Source organism: Sorex araneus, chromosome 8 (genome assembly GCF_027595985.1).
Source record: "Sorex araneus isolate mSorAra2 chromosome 8, mSorAra2.pri, whole genome shotgun sequence".
In the NCBI taxonomy this organism is placed as follows: domain Eukaryota; kingdom Metazoa; phylum Chordata; class Mammalia; order Eulipotyphla; family Soricidae; genus Sorex; species Sorex araneus.
Window position 1 is genome coordinate 68,166,380 of NC_073309.1, and position 20,081 is coordinate 68,186,460.

General features: G+C 39.4%; 1 protein-coding gene across 1 annotated transcript in view; it reads left to right on the top strand.

Annotated features, from left to right (window-relative positions):
• DPYD (dihydropyrimidine dehydrogenase) overlaps window positions 1-20,081 on the top strand; it is a 980,594-nt gene that overhangs the window by 941,309 nt on the left and 19,204 nt on the right. The window contains exon 21 of the mRNA XM_055145227.1: window positions 14,832-14,975. Coding sequence (XP_055001202.1) covers window positions 14,832-14,975 — 144 coding nt within the window. The remainder of the gene's footprint in view (window positions 1-14,831; window positions 14,976-20,081) is intronic.

Consider the following 20,081-nt stretch of genomic DNA (forward strand, 5'->3'; position numbering starts at 1 on the left):
AAATCTCTTCTTGCAATTAATTGTTCATTGAATATTGGTTATATTTCACTGTGCACCTCTTTTTCTATTTATCCCATTCGTCCTGTTTTTTACACTAATCCCTAAATCACCAAATGTAACACAGATGACAACTGACGTTATCCATTTCTATCCTTCTGTAGAGTACTAAAATCTCCAATGTTTATGTTTTTTAGGTCACTTCTGGTTATAAATTCATATTCTTTCTGAATGTCCCTGAAGTCTTACCTTTTGGGTGCTTTCTGTTAGATTCTCTTCTTTGAGCTAGATTGCCAACCCAACCATAGGACCTGATTGGTCTTCCTGATTTTCTTCTATATTTCTTTGCAAGTCATGTAAATGTGTGAGAAGCTGTACTAAAAGTTTTAGAAATTAGAGAAGAGGATCCAAACTGTGGTACCATGAGCAGCCGATTACTGACAATTCACTTTTCCTCTTTGTAAAAGTCTGCAGCTGTTAGACCATTAGAATCTGTTGACTTTTGCCTTTGTTCTTTCTTATCCTATGATCTTCCATTCCTCTCTTCTCTGTTCTCCTTTTGCTTCTAAGTTATCTGTGTAGTTATTAGACTGTCCCTTTTGTTTGTTTCTCTCAAATCATGCCATTAGCAATTGATTGCTCAAGCTTGGAGCTTAAGCATTGCTTTAAAATTTACTGCTTTGGGACTCAAAATAGTACAGTGCTTAGGATGCATGACTGGCCTTCTCCTGATGTAGGTTAAATCCTGACACCACATGGATATCAGAGCATAATTTGGTATAACCCTGGAGGACCCCAGCATTGCTGGGTTGGCATGGGTATCTCCAACACTGCAGGGCCCAAACAGGATTAGATCCTGGGGGGTCTTGAACTGAGCTAGTGGCCCAGTTCTCTGAGAATCTTTGGTGGGGCCCCTGGATTTCCTGAGCAGTGCATGGAAATCCTCTGCTCCCTCCCGAAAACAATCATTGCTTTGCACATTAGTGCAAAACACACTAGTGCACATTAGTCACAAAAACAATCATTGCTTTGCACAGAAGTAACCTAAAAAATATAAACATTGGAGATTTTAGAGAAAAAAAAAACTGGTTTTTCTCAAAAGGATGTGATTTACATGATTTAAAATAATACTTTATTTTATGTTAATTTGATTCCTGTTAATATGACTTAATATGATGCAGTTTTTGACAAAAGGCCATAAGCTGCTTTGGGGAAGCTGCTTATTTTTATGGAATTAGCACCTATTTTTTGGCCTTCCTCTTTTATGATATTCCATCATGTTAGGTTTTCTTCTCTTAACTGACACTCTTTCCAACATACGTTTCAACTTTGTCACTTCACAAGAAAACGTGTTCTCTTTCACAGAGGACACTCCGCACCTATTGTACTTTATTAAACATGGACAGAGTTATTGACTTGTTGGCATCCCATCACTTCATATAGAGTGTCATCCTTCTTCCTCTGGTGTTATTTCAGCTGGAGGATATTTCCCCTTTCCTGACCCTCACACTTCCTCCTTCACTACTTGCCAACAACCTTCACTTTTTCCTTCAGAATTTAGCTCAAATGTCAGTTTGTCCAGCAGCGCCCTGACCATTCAGCCCAAGTTGTGCACAGTCTCATGTTCTGTTTAACATTCTATGTTTTCTCTGCCACAGACCTGACTCAGGAGGCTACAAATGTTATTAGCTAGAGGCTCTTTAAGGTCACATATTGCATAATTTTACATAAATTACAATTTTATGGCACTCAATATACTTTTAAAAACTATGAATCAATTGTATGAGTTTTTAACTTTACATCATTTTAGCATTCGAAATATATATATTTTTTGCTTTTTGGGTCACACCCAGCGATGTACAGGGGTAACTCCTGGCTCTGTACTCAGGAATTACCCCTAGAGGTGCTCAGGGGACCCTATGGGGTACTGGGAATCGAACCTGGGTTGGCCGCATGCATGGCAAACGCCCTACCGCTGTGCTATTGCTCCAGCCACCTCAAAATAAATTTTAAATAAATTTTGTTTCTTATGAAATTAATTGCTTTTAATTGTCTGCCATTTTAAATAGTCAACAGAATATTGTAAAATACTTTAAAGATGTTCATTAAATCATTCATTAAGTTTTGAGGGGCAAAAATTGTAAGTGCTTTTTATGTCCTGAATCAAAATACTGTTTTAGACCTCAAGAAGGAAAAAATGGAGGCAAGGGCTGATAATGCTAAAGTAGAACAATAAACGCAAGAATCAATATATGCTTAGAGAATTCTAGAACATTGTGAGGGGCCCCCAATAGTGGGAAAAGAGCTGTTACTTAGTTCCTATAAGCAACAGACTGAGACTAAAATGCCAAATCGTCATCTGCCCAATGACAGAGATAGGGAGGGGGCATTCCTCACAGAGGAAGTGCATGGGCGAATGTGGAGATACAGAGCATGAGACACAATGCAATATAAACACTTAGGCATATGGGAATAAATTGGCAGGCATGCACTTTCCAAACATTATTCCATTTAATGCTTATACCAACACCATGAGTAAGATAGTGTCATTCTCATTTCATTGATAAGGAAAATTAGTAGCAGAATGTTTGAGTAATTGGCTCATAGTCACACAGCTAATGAGTGTAAAACTGATTTTGATGCAAATTTGACTTCTAAAGCTGTACCCTAACCACTCTGTAAATGTTGGCTCCTTATTTTCACTCTGAAACATGAACTAACATTGCTTTTGGTTGATAGAGACATCAGCTTTTCACCAGTAGCTATATGCTTGAGTTAGGAGGCTAAAGTTAATAAACTTTATTAAGTTCATATATTTTTCATATCCAACTTGTCTCAGTTTACACCATTGCACACTACATAGGATAATAACAGTATATGTGTGTGTATGTGTGTGTAATACTTTTCTTGTTGTCTTCTTACTGTTTTCCACTATGCAAATTTTATCATATCATAAGAAATTACTTGTGATGAATTAATACATGCTAGTCAACACATTGGGAAAACCTGAATTTCTAAATCTAAACCATGCCAAAATGAATTCTGAAGTAAAAATCAGGGTCAAATGCAAGCAATTATTTGCAGTCAGAATTGAGGGAGAAAGAAAGGTAGTAACTGAATCCAAACAGAACAGAGACTTCTCAACTCTTTCTACCATGCTACCTTACATCATGCTGAGTGCAGCTTGATTGCAATTAGGGTGTGTGAAAAATGCACTCAGAGAACCTTTGCTGTCAGGCACTGTGCATTTTTTGCTTTAGATAGCCAAAAATGACTCGATTGCCTTCATAAGGTTTTTCATGATCAACAAGTTTTTTCAATTTTATTTTTCTTTCTTCTCTCCTATTCTTGGCCATTTAATTAGGTTTTCAAAGGAGTTTAGTGTATCATGCAATAACAGATATATCGATATATAATATAATCTTATACTATATTCTAATGAAAAAAGGAATTTATACAATTAATAATAGTAGTAAATATACATGTAACAGATAAAAATTAGTTAACCTTTAATGTAGTATAGGAATTCTGATCTAAATTAAGCACTAGTATTGTATTCAATGAGTACAATAGATGTGAATACAAGTGGCAAGAGATAACTAACCATATAAGAACAAGCAGTGTGTTGAAAAATCATTAGTCCTAATAGTTGTGAAATATACATTCTTTACAACTAACTTATTCTTTTATCATATTTTAGATCACTGTCACTGTCATCCCGTTGCTCATCGATTTGCTCAAGCAGGCACCAGTAATGTCTTCATTGTGAGACTTGTTACTGTTTTTGGCATATCAAATACGCACGGGTAGCTTGCCAGGCTCTGCCTTGTGGGCGGGATACTCTCGGTAGCTTGCCAGGCTCTCCGAGATGGAAGGAGGAATTAAACCCGGGTTGACTGCATGCCAGGCAAATGCCCTACCTGCTGTGCTATCACTCCATCCCCATATTTAGATATTAAAGGATAAAGATCTTGTGTATGTATACAGATTTTAATCAGTAAATATGCAAGCATATGTGTGGGCAGTGTATATTATACTTAGTATAACCTAAAATAATTTTGTTAAACATATTGCCCTTTGAATATTGAAGTAATTAATTTTATTGTTATTATTGTTACCAATCAGATAAGAGAGTATAATCAGGAAAAGAGAATTGATCTATTAGAACACTCTGGGCCAGTGCTATCAGCCAATGTGCTGCCATACTCACAAAACTTGTGCAGTTTTAGTTGAAAGATACCAGTACTGACTTCTATTAGAAACAAGAACCTTTTTCTACTTCATAATATACTCAATTACATTTAGATTGATCCATGAATAAATTATAATGTAGATAGACTTCTTTACCTTAAAGCTTTGCTGGCTTAAGGTATCATTGTTGATTCATTATGTTGTCACTTTTCTATCGGCAATGTAATGCTTTTTATATCTGGGTAGAGACAGTTTTAGTGTGAGATACTGTTATCTTTAAATGAGTAGGATTTAGCTTTTCTGGTGAGAACAAATTCATCAACGATGAATCCCTGGAGAAACTATTGAAACAAAAATCACACCATTTCTGAGCTTTGTTCAGTTCATCAGTTACAAAGCAGCTTTTGATAGGCCTAAGAACTTTTTCCTTTGTTTAAAAAATATAGCATGACGCTTGAAACCTTTCACTTTGAGTTACCGCAGGCTACAACTTTTCTGTGAGAAAATAATGAATGAAGAGAAAAAACTCCTGCTGCTGGCTCTGTCAGACCCTGCTGCTTCTCCTGCTGCAACAGCAAATCAGCTAACTGTATGTTCAGACAGAGATTTGAACTAAATGCTTTATTAATCATCGCTGATCTCACACACACACACACACACACACACACACACACACACACACACACACAATGGCCAACTATATATGCATTATCCACTCTTTTCTGCTTTGCTTTGCTTTAGTTTTTTTTATTTTTTAGCAATATCAAAACACAAGCATAGGCCTAAGTGTTTATGTATGTGAAAGGTGATCCTCTGGCCCAGGGTAAAACCGAGCTTTTGCACTTCTGATGATTTTTTTTTAAATGTTTGGTAACCTGAAATTTTGGAAGACTTTTAACACAAACAACAAAATTTTGAAGACACATAACTTTCTCATATAGAAAGGAGAGTGCCAGTGGCAACCTTGAAAAATTTAGAGGCTGGTATTAGGCCCCTAGCCAATGGGATAACCAGGTAGAGGTGAGAAACTATACACAAATTCACCTTATTTGATTTGGAGATGAACAGTGGAAGGTTGAGATAATGACCACGATAATTTATATGTATGCACTTTCAGCTGATAGAAAAATTGGACAATAGCTCTCTTTCTGTGTCTGATTCTTCTTAAATATACACAGATAAAATTATGTAATCCTTTTGTCAAAATCAGAACTGCTACTTACGACTAAATATAAAGATGAGCACATTAAAACTACTAAATATAAAGCTGTGGCAGGGGTGGGGGGATAAGTTAGGGAAGAAACACTAGGATAATGGGGAAGGGAGAAAGTGCCTACACAGAGATAGGCTAGGGTCAGGAGGGAAACTGGGGACAAGGGTAGTGAACATTGGTGAAGGGATTGATGTTTGAACAATATACACCTGGAACTCAGTTATAATTTAAAAAAAAATAAAGATGAGCGCAATAAAACTATAATACTGTTAGCCATGATATCACTGTATCACTGTCATCCTGTTGATCATTGATTTTCTCGAGTGGATACCAGTAGCATCTCCATTTGTCCTAGCCCTGAGACTTTAGCAGCCTCTCTTTACTCATTCTTCCCAGCGGTGTCGCATTGGAGGCTCTTTCAGGGTCAGGGGAATGAGACCCATCATTCTTACTATAGGTGCCATATCAAATATGCCTTGGAGAGCTTTCCAAGCTCGGCCATGTGGGCAGGATGCTCTCAGTACCTTGCCAGATGCTCTGAGAGGGAGAGGGTGCGCGGCCACATTTGTGTTGCTTTATAGTCTCTGAATCTTGGTTGTTGATGGGATTACATGTTGCCAGGGCAGTTTGTGGGTGTGGCTTCCAAGCTACTGAAAAATGGGGATCTGGGTGAAGGAGTCCCCCATCTCCATCGGAGCAGGCTTGGAGATCTCAGCCCCGGGTCCCGCACACCTGGGTTCCTCTGCCACCTCCTTCGTGCATGAGGCTCGTCCAAGCGTGTGGAGAGGGGCCTTGAGCATGGCTGTGGCTGGGTTCTGGAGGTCTTCAGCTGCTGGGGCTCTGCTCGGGGCAGGGAGGGAGACTCAACCTGCCCCACTTCGAGGGGCCCCAGTGAAGACAGCCAAGCATGGGGGCAAGAGACTCTGTGTTGCTCTCTTCCGGGAGTGTTGTTTTACATAGTCCCTGGATCTTGGCCGTTGATGGGATTACATGGCACCAGGGACAGATTGTGGATGTGGCTGCAAAGCTACAGGAAAATGGGGGTAAATGTAGTAAACTATTATAAAAAATAATGAAAAATATGACTGGTCTACACTTTTTAAATTTTTTTTATAATATATTTATTTTTAATTAGTGAATCACCGTGCGGGTACAGTTACAGATTTATCCATTTTTGTGCTCATGTTTCCCTCATACAAAGTTCGAGAAACCATCGCTTCACCAGTGCCCATTCTCCACCACAAATAAACCCAGCATCCCTCCCACCCTCCCGAATCCCATCTTCCCCCACCCCACCCTGTCACAGTGGCAGGGTATTCCCTTTTGTTCTCTTTCTCTAATTAGGTGCTGTGGTTTGCAATAAAGGTGATGAGTGGCCATTGTGTTCAGTCTCTAGTCTACATTCGGCATGCATCACCCTTCCCCACATGGCCTCCGACAACGTTTTACTTGGTATTCTCTTCTCTATCTGAGTTTCCCTCTCCCCAGACTGAGAGGCCAGACTCCAAGCCATGGAGTCAACCTCCTGGTAATTATTTCTGCTATTCTTGGGTGTTAGTCTCCTACTCTGTTATTCTATATTCCACAGATGAGTGCAATCTTTCTATGTCTGTCTTCTCTCTTTCTGACTCATTTCACTTAAGGATGATACTTTCCATGCTGATCCATCTATATGCAAAATTCATGACCTCATTTTTTCTAACAGCTGCATAGTATTCCATTGCATAGATGTACCAGTTTCTTCAACCAGCCATCTGTTCTAGGGCACTCGGGTTTTTTCCAGATTCTGGCTATTGTAAACAGTGCTGCAATGAACATTCGAGTACTGATGTCATTTCGACTATATATTTTTGCTTCTCTGGGATATATTCCCAGCAGTGGTATTGCTGGGTCAAATGGGAGCTCAATTTCTAATTTTTTGAGAATCATCCATATTGTGTTCCAAAAGGGCTGAACCAGTTGGCATTCCAACCAGCAGTGTAGAAGGGTTCCTTTCTCCCCACATCCTCTCCAACAGTGGTTGCTTTTGTACTTTTGGATGTGTGCCAGTCTCTGTGGTGTGAGGTGGTATCTCATGGTTGTCTTGAGCTGCATCTCCCTGATGATTAGTGATGTAGAGCACTTTTTCATGTGCCTTTTGGCCATTCGTATCTCTTCCTTGGGAAAGTTTTTGTTCATTTCTTCGCCCCATTTTCTGATGGGGTTGGATGTTTTCTTCTTGTAGAGTTCAACCAGTGCTTTACATGCCCTTGATATCAACCCCTTATCTGATGGGTATTGTGTAAATATCCTTTCCCATTCTATAAATAGTCTTTGTATTCTGATCACTATCTTTTGCGTTGCAGAAGCTTTTTAGTTTAATGTAGGCCTATTTGTTGATCTCTGTTTCCACTTGGTTGGCCAGTTGCATGTCATCTTTGAAGATACCTTTATCTTCATTATCGTGGAGGGTTTTGCCGACCTTGTCTTCAATGTACCTTATGGTTTGTGGTCTGATGTTGATGTCTTTAATCCATTTTTATCTGATTTTTGTGCATGGTGTCAGGTCGAGGTCTAAGCCCATTCTTTTGCATGTGTTTGTTCAGTTGTGCCAGCACCATTTGTTAAAGAGGCTTTCCTTCATATCTCTTGCTCCCTTATCAAAGATTAGATGATCATACATTTGGGGTTGTGTGTAAGGATATTCCACCCTGTTCCATTGGTCTACAGCTCTGCCTTTGTTCCAGTACCATGCTGTTTTAATTGTTACTGCTTTGTAGTAAAGTTTGAGGTTGAGGAGGGTGATGCCTCCCATTGTCTTTTTCCCAAGAATTGTTTCAGCTATCCGTGGGCGTTTGTTGTTCCATATGAATGTTAGGATTGCTTGATCCATTTCTTTGAAGAATGTCATGGGTATCCTTACAGGAATCGCGTTGAATCTGTATAATGCTTTGGGGAGTATTGCCATTTTGACAATATTGGTTCTCCCTATCCATGAGCAGGGTATATGTTTCCATTTCCTCATGTCCTATTTTATTTCATGGAGTAGCGTTTTATACTTTTCTTTGTAGAGGTCTTTTACTTCCTTGGTTAAGCTGATTCCAAGGTACTTGATTTTCTGGGGCACGATTGTGAATGGAATTGCTTTTTTCATGTCCCTTTCCTCTGTCTCATTGTTTGTATATAGGAAGGCCATGGATTTTTGGGTATTGATTTTGTAGCCTGCAACTTTACTGTATAAGTCTATTGTTTCTAAGAGTTTCTTAGTAGAGGCTTTAGGCTTCTCTAGATATAGTATCATGTCGTCTGCAAATAGTGAGAGTTTGATTCCTTCGTTTCCTATCTGGATGCCTTTAATCTCTTTTTCTTGTCTAATCGCTATCGCAAGTACTTCCAGTACTATATTGAAGAGAAGTGGTGAGAGTGGGCATCCTTGTCTTGTGCCTGATCTTAGAGGAAAAGCCCTTAGTTTTTCTCCATTGTGGTTAATGCTTGCTGTAGGCTTGGTATATGGCTTCGACTATCTTGAGGAAAGTTCCTCCAAAACCCATTTTGGTGAGGGTTTTCATCATGAACAGATGTTGGATCTTGTCAAATGCTTTCTCTACATCTATTGATATGATCATTTTTTTTATCTTTACTTTTGTTGATGTGATGGATTATGTTGATTGATTTCCGAATGTTAAACCATCCTTGCCTCCCGGGATGAATCCGACTTGGTCATGATGTATGATCTTTTTGATGAGTCATTGGATCCTATTTGCTAATATTTTGTTGAGGATCTTCACATTGGTGTTCATCCGGTATATTGGTCTATAATTTTCTCTCTTAGTTGTGTCTTTGTTTGCTTTTGGTATTAGGGAGATGTATGCTTCATAGAAACTGTTTGGGAGAGTTCCTATGTTTTCAATTTCCTGGAAAAGCTTGAGTAGAACTGGCAACAGGTCTTCTTTAAATGTTTGGAAGAATTCACCAGTGAATCCATCTGGGCCTGGGCTTTTGTTTTTGGGGAGATTTTTGATTACAGTTTCAATTTCCTTAACATTAATGGGTCTATTCAGGTATTCCAAGTCTTCTTTGTTCAGTCTTGGGAGGTTGTAGGAATCAAAGAATTCATCCATTTCTTTTAGGTTCTGTGGCATATAAACCTTCAAAGTAGTCTCTGATGATCTTTTGAATCTCATTGGTTTCTGTTATGATGTCCCGCCTTTTCATTTATGATTCGATTTATTAGTGTTCTCTCTCTTTCTTTGTGAGTCTTGCTAACGGTTTATCAATCTTATTTATTTTCTTGAAGCTCTTTGTTTCATTGATCTTTCGGATTGGTTTTTTGGTTTTGATGTCATTAATTTCTGCTCTAATTTTTATTATTTCTTTCCTTCTGTCTGGTTTGGGTTCCTTTTTCTGGTCCTTTTCTAAGGTCTTGAGCCATGAAGTCAAGCTATCTATGTGGGCCCTTTTTTCCTTCCTGAGGAATGCTTGGAGAGCTATAAATTTTCCCCTTAACATGGCTTTAGCTGCATCCCATATGTTTTGGTAGCTCATGTCTTCATTCTCATTTGTTTCTAAGTATCTTTTGATTTCTTCCTTGATTTCCTTCCTGACCTACTCATTGTTCAACATTGAGTTGTTTAATTTCCAGGTGTTTAATTTGGTTCTCCGTGTCGGTGTGTGGTTAGCTTCTATCTTCAGCGCATCGTGGTCTGAAAAGATGGTTGATACAATTTCTATTTTTCCGATTCTATTGAGGTATGTTCTGGGGCCCAGTACATGGTCCATTTTAGAAAATGTTCCATGTGCACTGGAAAAGAATGTGTATTCTTTCTTTTTGGGGTGTAAAGCCCTGTATAGATCTATTAGGCCTCTCTCTTCAATTTCTTCTTTCAGAGTCAGTGTTTCCTTGCTGAGTTTTGTTCTTGTCGATCTATCCAGAGGTGATAAGGCGGTATTGAAGTCTCCAACTACTATTGTGCTGTTAGTGATTCCTCTTTAAAGTCTGTTAGGAGTTGTTTTAAATATTTAGCCGGTCGTACATTAGGTACGTATACATTTAAGAATGTGATTTCCTCCTGTTTTACATATCCCTTGATAAATAGAAAATGACCTTCGCTGTCCCTTTTAATCTTTTTCAACCTGAAATCTATGTTGTCGGATACCAGGACGGCCACTCCAGTTTTTTTAAGGGAGTTGTTTGCTTGCAGGATTGTTTTCCATCCTTTGACTTTGAGTCTGTGTTTGCTCTGTTTGTTCAGGTGTGTTTCTTGTAGGCAGCAGAATGTTGGGTTTAATTTCTGGATCCATTTTGCCACTCTGTGTCTCTTGATGGGTGCATTTAGGCTGTTGACATTGAGAGAGATTATTGTGATAGGGTTTTGTGTCATCTTTCTGTGGGGTTTGTTGTTCTTATGGCGCTCCTCCTTGTCTTACAGCAGCCCCTTTAGACCTTCTTTTAAGTTTGGTTTTGAGTCTATGAAGTTCCTGAGCTGTTGTTTATCCGAGAAATAGTGTATGGTTCCTTCGAGTTTGAGTGAGCGTTAGCCGGATAATGTATTCTTGGTGAGGCATTCATCTTGTTGAGTTTTTTCACTATGTCCCACCATTGTCTTCGGGCTCAGAGGGTTTCCTCTGACAGGTCTGCTGTAAATCTGAGGGGTGCTCCTTTGTATGTGATTTCCTTCTTTGACTTTGCTGCTTGCAGAATTGTGTCTCTATGCACCGCATCCATCATTCTGACTATGATATGCCTTGGAGTCTTTTTATTCGGGTCTCTTTTTGCTGGCACTCTTTGGACTCCTTGGATCTGGATGCCTGCCTTCTCCAGCTCTGGGAATTTCTTAGCAATAATATCTTTGACTGTGCTTTTTTCATTGGGGTTACTTCCCTTCTTCCCTGTGCTTCTGGTACTTCAATGACTCTTATGTTGTTCCTCTTGAAGTCATCCCCAAGGACTCTGATTTGCTCTATAGCCATTTTGAGGTCTTTCACCATTATTTGTTGTTCTCTGTAAGCTTTCTGCAGCTTGTCTTCAAGGTCGCTGATTCTGTCTTCAGCTGTAGTCATTCTACTGTTGAGGGCATCTACTGAGATTTTTAATTCATATATTGATTCCTTTACTTGTGTGACTTCTGTTCGTAGCTTTGAAATTTCTGCTCTCATTTCTTCCTGCATATTTTTGGTAGGCCGTTCCAGTGCGTCATTCATCTCCTCCCTTAATTTATTGGATGTCTGTTCCATGGTTGCTTCGAGTACATTGACTCTCCTCAAGATTTCCTCAGTTCTTTATCTGAGAGTTCGTAGATGTGAGTAGCCTATGTTGAAGTTTCTGGAATCTTTTCTTCTCCTTCTCTTTGTGGAGGGGATTTTCGCTGCTTCTTCATATTGTTATGGAAGTGTAAAGTTGAAACTTTTTAGTTATTTATTCCTATTCCCTCTTGCTGGTGAGAGGGCCGATATTAGGGAGCCAGGCAGGAAGTCGGGGGTTGCGGGACGCGGGGCAGGGTGGCTGCAGGACGTCCTCTACACTTTTTTTAGCACCCAGGAATTTATCCTCCTCTTCCTGCTCTTCCTCTTCAAATTATTGTTGTTGTTGTCGTTAACCATCACTGGAACAATTTAAAATTACTGTACTTTCATTTTACTACAGATTATGGTGTAACACCCCAATTTGTGGTATTTCAACTTGCCCTTTTTTTCACACTGTTATGATGATGTGGAAACGATATGCGTTCAGTAGAAACTGTAGTTAGTGTTCTGAAATCTGATATTTTCCTAATCTAATAATACACATTTCAATGTTCACTTGTGATTCTGGGGACCAGCAGTGAGTGTGACTTCCCTTAAGCCCACCATCAGGAAGGAAACAATTGATACAATGCATTTGTTACTTTCAATATATTACATGAGATGCTCAGAACTGTATCACAGACACATTCTTTGTGTTAGTTCAGAGCCCTCCGTATTTATCTGGCCTGCTGTTCCCTTTCCAGAATTAAAATTACTCAGCTCCCACCCCCAACCCACCTCCAAGCTACATTCTTTAAGTAAACAAACAAAAATGCTCCCAATATCACCCAAGGCTACTGACACCACCCCAATCATTCAAGTGGCTGAAGTTGTGTGTGTGTGTGTGTCTGTGTGTGTCTTTGTGTGTGTGTCTGTGTGTATAGGGGATAAAGGATGTCAATTACTAGTTCTGGGAAACACTGTTAAATAATTGTGCCCAACTTGGGTCCAATATAAGTTGTTCTGAACTTCTTTAAGATGGGCTTAGTTAATGTCTGTTGTTCCATAGGTCTGGTATATGAAATGCATTTTCAACACGTATTTTCAACTTACAAAGCGTCTTAAATCAGAATAGGAGTCAGGGTTGCTTATTGAGATACTGTCTTTCTCTTTGGAGAAAAATAGCATAAATGGGAAAAAATTATCTGGTTTTTGTGTAAAAGAAGATAGGTCTAAAAATTCCAAGAATAATTTTCTTATGAAAACCTTTAAGTACTTAGGAAGAATTAGTTGGTGCCAAGGTCAAAGATGCAATTCAGGAATCATGGTCCTGGATTAGACTGTGTCAGAGCTAGCTGCCTTGAGGCGTTTGAAAGAGTCAGAGGTCACGTGTTTCAACACTACCACTTTTGATCATCTTTGAGATTATAATATTAGGATTTAGGTGTCTTTGATATAGAAGAGAAATATCTTACATAGAAGAGAGTGAAGACAAGAGAGTGATAGACAAGAATTCTATCTTGTGAACATGCACTCACTACCTTATGAAGTGTTATCAGGATCCCAGGGGTATTTCTTTGGTACCAAATGTAATCCCTATCAACTTATCTGCTTCAGGAAATAGTCATTTCGTAGAAGAACTTGTCAAACAGGATTATTTTTCTATGTTGAGGAACATGTGTGTGTTAAGTATTGAAGATTTTTAATAATATTTTTAACAAGAGAGATATAAAATGGATGCAGTATAATTTCTTGCATGATTAGATTTTGTATTCTACAAGTATTAAATGTGATAATTTCAGAAAGCTTAAAGGTGTAGTATTAAGTATATAACTATTTCATTTCTATATATATTAATTTGGCATTCATAGCATTCTTTCCATTAGCTTGACTTGACATAATAACAGTACATTGATAATGGAAGTAACAATCTTAGTATTTCTGTGTAAATATTTTCTGCTAATATAAATTTGCAGTTACAACTGGCTTAATTTGGAACTTGGTTAAGTTTAGCTAACAAACACCACAAACATTTCTAAACGACCAGAAAATTCATTCTCCTGTGGTGATTGTGCAACCCTGCAAGTGGATGCCAGTGTTTTGGAACAAAGTGATTTTTCACCAAAGTACTTGCTAGGTCAGAGATCAGAATGACCTTGGAGTGCTGTATTTTTCCAAACCTCCATCAGCTATATAAACAGTTGTTATTCTGTAGGAGAGAGAGAAGGTGTTTTCACAGTCTTAGAAAAGAGATAGCAATTCAAAGTTACAAGTAGACACCGGACACTTGGAATTCAGTGGTGTCTATCATTGGCAGTACATGTCAGAAAAAGTGAAAATCAAAGTTTATAGAAGAGAAGGACAAAATGAAAAAGGTATAATTGTAGGATAATGAAGAATATGAGGAAATTTTTCATTTAATTAACTTGAAGCCACTAGGTGGTTTGTTGTTGTTGTTCTTTATCCAGAAGCCTAGGTGTCTTCCTAAATGAACTTTATAAAGCACAATTGAATAACTTTGAAACATAAAAGCCCATGATGTGATTTTGAATACTGATGAAGTTTGTTTAAGCACTGGGATATTTTGTTGGTTTTTTCATTTTTATTTTTTGTGCCCTTCATGCAAAATAAAATTTATTTTCTGAACAGATAAATTAATATTTTTACTGTTTTCTTTTTCAGCTATTCTAGTAAATCGCAATCAGTATTACTTACAGTTTTTAAAGATATCTAGCAAGAATTTGAGCACAGTGAAATAACAATACAGATTAGAACTTTGGCAAAGTACCTTTGCTATTGACAGAAACATTTGTCAGGGACTATAGCTATGTCTATATTGTGCTAAAAACTTGATGAAGAGGAGGAAATGCATCAGTATGTTTCAACTCTATGTAAGCCAAGTGAATGATCTAACAGCTATTGTTTTAAGTGAATGGATTTGTTTTGCCATTATGAATTTTATTCCACCCAGAAAGATACTTTTGCTAACATCTGTATATGTAATACATACATATGTATTTGGAAAATGTGTCCTCTGTGGTCTTCTAAATAACTTAGGGAATCTGATACGAGAAGACCAGTGGTCCAAGAATAATGAAAGTTTTGTTATAGTATACATGGACCAATTTCAAAACATACTTATTTGTTGATAATATTAATGATTTTATATCCTCATATTTTTCTCTGTTATGAACTAACATGATTTCTTAATTGTGTGTTTTTCTTTTAGAAACTTCCAAGTTTTGGACCTTATCTCGAGCAGCGCAGGAAAATCATAGCAGAGAACAAGATCAAATTGAAAGAAAGAGATGCAGCTTTGCCACCACTCGCAAGAAACTGTTTCATTCCCAAAAAGCCGATTCCTGCCATCAAGGTGAATGTTAAACTGAGTATATATAAAAAGGTCTACTTAAGTATACAGTATAGCTCAAATGTCCATTTAATTAAAGGATTGTTTATTTTGTTTAAAAAATATGCTGATCTCTTTTTAAAAAATTTACACACTTTAGAACACAGGCAAGCAAATATCGGTTCATGAGAATTTTTGTATTAAACATGCCTGTAAATATTAGTGAATTCTTTGTCTTCTCATAGTAATTTTAATTTAAAATTTAAATCTATATGGTATGTTATTTATATAGTACAAAATAATCAGTTTGCAAAAGCAATATTAATAGGTGATACTTAATATTTTGAACCAATTTTCTCTGATTTGGCCACTAAAAAGCCTACATATTTATGTGACTCTCAGGAGACCATTTTCTGGATTATAGCAAAAATCAGTACTATTATATATATTAGGTAGAGTTTTATATGTTGTTTTTCTCATTTTAATTATACTTTTATTGGGGGAGATGTATAGATTCGCATATAATTGCAAGAATTAGTAGAGGGTTGTCCTTTACCTAGTTTCCATGGTGGAAACATATTGTAATACTGGACCATGATATTGATCCACTGTACACCTGATCTTCAGACTTCTCCAGGTTTACTTCTACACCTTTGTATATTACAGGCATACACAGATTTTCATGTATGTGTGTGTTTTTCTGCAATTCCATCACAAATGTAGGTTAATGCATATGCCACGGCAGTTAGAAAATAATAGTTTCATCAGCACAAAGACCCCTGGCCCACATGCTGCCCCCTCTTACCTGCATAGGTTGGAGTAGTTTTAAAGCTGTCATAATGAAAAATCTAAGTCCATGTTCTCTATGGACTCACCATCACTTAATGTGATTCTCAATTCAAGAGAAATTCTTCTCTTTTGAGTGACGGTATTCTCACATCTTCATTTTCTGTTTTAAGCACAAGTTAAAATCTTGCTTGTAGGAGATTTTTGCTGGATCTCCCTGAGGTCATCTAGATGACTTCTAAAAAATCTGCTCTACATATGAGAATGGAAAATGTGTCCTATGCTTAGAAAAGGACACTGACCGCCACCAACACCTCTGTTGTTGCATGTTCTGAGGAACAGTTCTTCTCCAGTTTCAAAAATGGTGTGATGTGATCGATGCCTTCTCATTTCGGTCAGACCGATGATGTCGTACTTGATCTTCTGCGCTTGGATCATCAAGTTCTGGATGGATGCTTCCAATGCCAGCATACATGCATTGAAAGTACAGTCAATTTAGTCCTTCTTCGTTTTGGCAGTCTACTTCATTCCTGAGATTTTATCAGCCTCTCCTTGCTCATACTTCTTAACACTTCCATATTGGGGCCTCTTTCCATGTCAGGCAAATGAGACCCATTTTTGTTACTGTTTTTGGCATATCAAATACGCCATGGGTAGCTTGCCAGGCTCTGCCATGCAGGCGGGGTACTCTTGGTAGCTTGCTGATCTCTCTGAGAGGGATGGAGGCTTTTAGGACGGGCTCCAGTCGCCCTTACAGGTGTTCCCATGGTTCACACCATATCTGAACTCCATCAAATATGGTGCAGAAATTATGAAAAATGGGTAAGAAGTGTCTTATGGTGTGTCCAGAAAGCGGCCTGGAGCGTGGCGGTGGCTGAGTAGTGGAGGAAGTGTAGCTTGGCTGATGAGCTATTTATCTGGCACGGTTAGTCATCTGGGTTTGATCCCTGGGGTGCCGGTGATTTGATGAGGCAGACAGAGGATCTTGTTCCCAGGTCTCTTTGAACCTGGAGTCCAAGGTCACAAAGTTTTGCTCTACCTGGTTCTATGGGGCTTCACTCATGCGTGAGGTTCAGCCCAAGTGTCTGGAAAGCAGCCTGGAGCACGGTGGTGGCGGGGTAGTGGAGATATTGGAGGTCTTTATATTCAATAAGTATTTATCTGGTGTGGGTAGAGTGGCGTCGGTGTCCTTGTCAACACGAACTTGGTCATGAGCATTGATTCATTCGAATGCGTAACAACCTGAATTGGACCATTACACTTGAATAGATATGGATCACTGCCAGCAGTTTCTATCTTTGTCGTCTACACACCAACATCCAACCATGACGAAGAAGAAGTTGAGAAGTTCTACATGGAGCTGGAGAAGTTCTATAAAGAAGACCACACCTTCTACAAGATCATTGTCATTGATTTTAATGCCAAGATAGGACCGAGAAGGTCATCCAAAGAACTCCACATTGGGACCCATGGCCTAGAGTGGAATGACAGGGTGAAAGACTGTCTGAGTTCATCGTGTCGACCAAGACCGTCCATGGTAACTCACAGTTTCAGAAGGCGGAATCTAAACAGTGGACATGGAGTCTCCCAGTCGACAGTTCCACAATAAAATTGACCACATCATATTTAGTCAAAGGTTTTGCCTGACCGATGTTGCTGTTGTCCCAAAATTCCAAACAGGATAGGACCACTGTCTCCTTCTACTTCCCAGAGCTGGGAGAAAGGTCTGCAAAGTTTAAGTTTTCCCATTTGACCCAGCAATACCACTGCTGGGAATATATCCCAGAGAGGCAAAAAAGTACAATCGAAACAACATCTGCACATGTATGTTCATCGCAGCACTGTTTACAATAGCCAGAATCTGGAAAAAACCCGAATGCCCCAGAACGGATGACTGGTTGAGGAAACTTTGGTACATCTATACAATGGAATACTATGCAGCTGTTAGAAAAAAGGAGGTCAAGAATTTTGTAGTTAGCCCAGTCGGGGCCCGTGCTCGGCTCCGGCCGGCCGGGTTTTCGGCCCCGGCGCCCATGCCCCTGCAGAGCCAGTGGATGTGGAACAAGCGGGAACCAGAGACAGCTTTAGGAATTGGGGTTCCAGCAAGTGCTTGCACCCATGTATGGAGACTGTGAACTAAGCTTTTGCCCCACGCCGGCTAACGGAGGAAATAACCTTCCTTCTTGGTCTCTCTCCCCTCCGGGAGAAGGCGTGGTGTCCGACATGTTGTGGGTCCGTTGAGAAGGTATGAACTTTGGCGCGGAAAAAAAAAAAATGTGTGCTTTGAACTTGAAACAGCCGCGGGATACAGGGCCAGCCCCAGTCGGGGCCGCGCGGCCGCTACCGCGGCCGCGCGACATTTTATCTCTTCATTCACATCAATGGAAAACTTATTATCAAATATTTCCCTATTAATAGAGCTGTATTCTTAGGGGATAAATTCCAACAAGAATAGTGAGTCTGTTTTGAAACTCTAAGAACAATAGTGAGTTATGTGTTGAAATCTGGAATGTAATCAAGGTAAAGAGAAAAGGAAGTGAAATTATCACTCACCTATGGGGTGGGTTGGGGGGTGAGGGGTGGTCTGTATACTGTTTTTTCTTTTGTTTGTTTGTCTGTTTTGTTTTTGCTTTTGTTTTTGTTTATATTGGTGGTGGAATATGGGCACTGGTTAAGGGATGGGTGTTTGAGCATTGTGTAACTGAGATATAAGCCTGAGAACTTTGTAACTTTCCACTTGGTGATTCAATAAAATAAAAAAAAAAAGAATTTTGTAGTTAAGTGGATGGGCATGAAAAGTTTCATGCTGAGTGAAATGAGTCAGAAAGAGAGAGACAGACATAGAAAGATTGCACTCATCTATGGTATATAGAATAACAGAGTGGGAGACTAACACCCAAGAACTGTAGAAATAAGTACCAGGAGGTTGACTCCATGGCTTCGAGGCTGGCCTCACATTCCGGGGAAAGGTCAACTCAGAGAAGCGATCACCAACTACATTGTAGTCGAAGGCCATGTGGGGGAAGGGAGTTGCGGGCTGAATGAGGGCTAGAGACTGAGAACAGCGGCCACTCAACACCTTTATTGCAAACCACAACAGCTAATTAGAGAGAGAAAACAGAAGGGAATGCCTTGCCACAGTGGCAGGGTGGGGTGGGGGGGAGATGGGATTGGGGAGGGTGGGAGGGACACTGGGTTTACGGGTGGTGGAGAATGGGCACTGGTGAAGGGATGGGTTCCCGAACTTTGTATGAGGGAAGTATAAGCACAAAAGTGTATAAATCTGTAACTGTACCCTCACGGTGATTCTCTAATTAAAAATAAATAAATTAAAAAAAAAATTAAAAAAAAAAAAAGAAGAGAACTCCCAGAATGACCACCAACTGGGAACTCTTTGGCACTGTTATGACAATATGGGAAGATTCTGTCGCTGACAACATCAACAAGGAGTATGATCAACTGGTTCAGAACCTCCATGACTGTTCGAGGAATGCCAACAGTGGGAAAGCCACAGAGAGACACCTGTCTTCGGAAACTCTCGAGCTCATTCGCCAACGTGGTTTGGCACAAGCCTCAGGCAATCACAAGCTAAAGTCAGAGCTCACAAAGCTGTGCAGAGAAGTGATAAAGGAAGACCTCAAAGAGAGAAGAGCAGCAGTGTTGGCCAATGTGGCAGAAACCAGGAAAAGTATTTGCGATGCCCGTCTGTCCTTCGCCAACTACAAGACCACGATGACTGCTGTCCAATGTCCTGATGGCTCTATCACATCTTCCAGAAAGGCAATGGAGAGAATTATTCACAACTTCTACTTGGATCTCTTCGACACCCACATCCACCTGCCCATATACCAAATTCCACAGGATTGATATGTCATTCCTAACATCCTCCCTTCCAAAATACGGCATGCCATTTCGTCAGTAAAGAAGCATACGTCACCTGGTCCAGACAAAGTCAGACCCAAACACCTGAAGAATCTGCTGCTAGTACTCGTAAATACATTGGCTTGGCTCTTCACATGCTACCTGTCCGTATGTAAGGTTCTGTCCCAATGGAAAACCAGCAGGACCGTTCTATTATACAAGAAGGGAGACATCCACAACATCGGCAACTATCACCCAATCTGCCTGTTTTCCATCATCTACAAGTTGTTCACTCAAGTCATCCTAAATAGAATAGGCAGAACACTAGACGAAGTACAATCCGAGTTCCGGAAAGGATTCAGCACAATCAACCATATCCACACACTGACCAAGCTCATTGAAGTTTCACGTGAGTTCAAGATGCCACTCTGTCTAACGTTCATTTATTTAAAGAAGGCCTTTGATTCTTTTGAAACTGAAGCG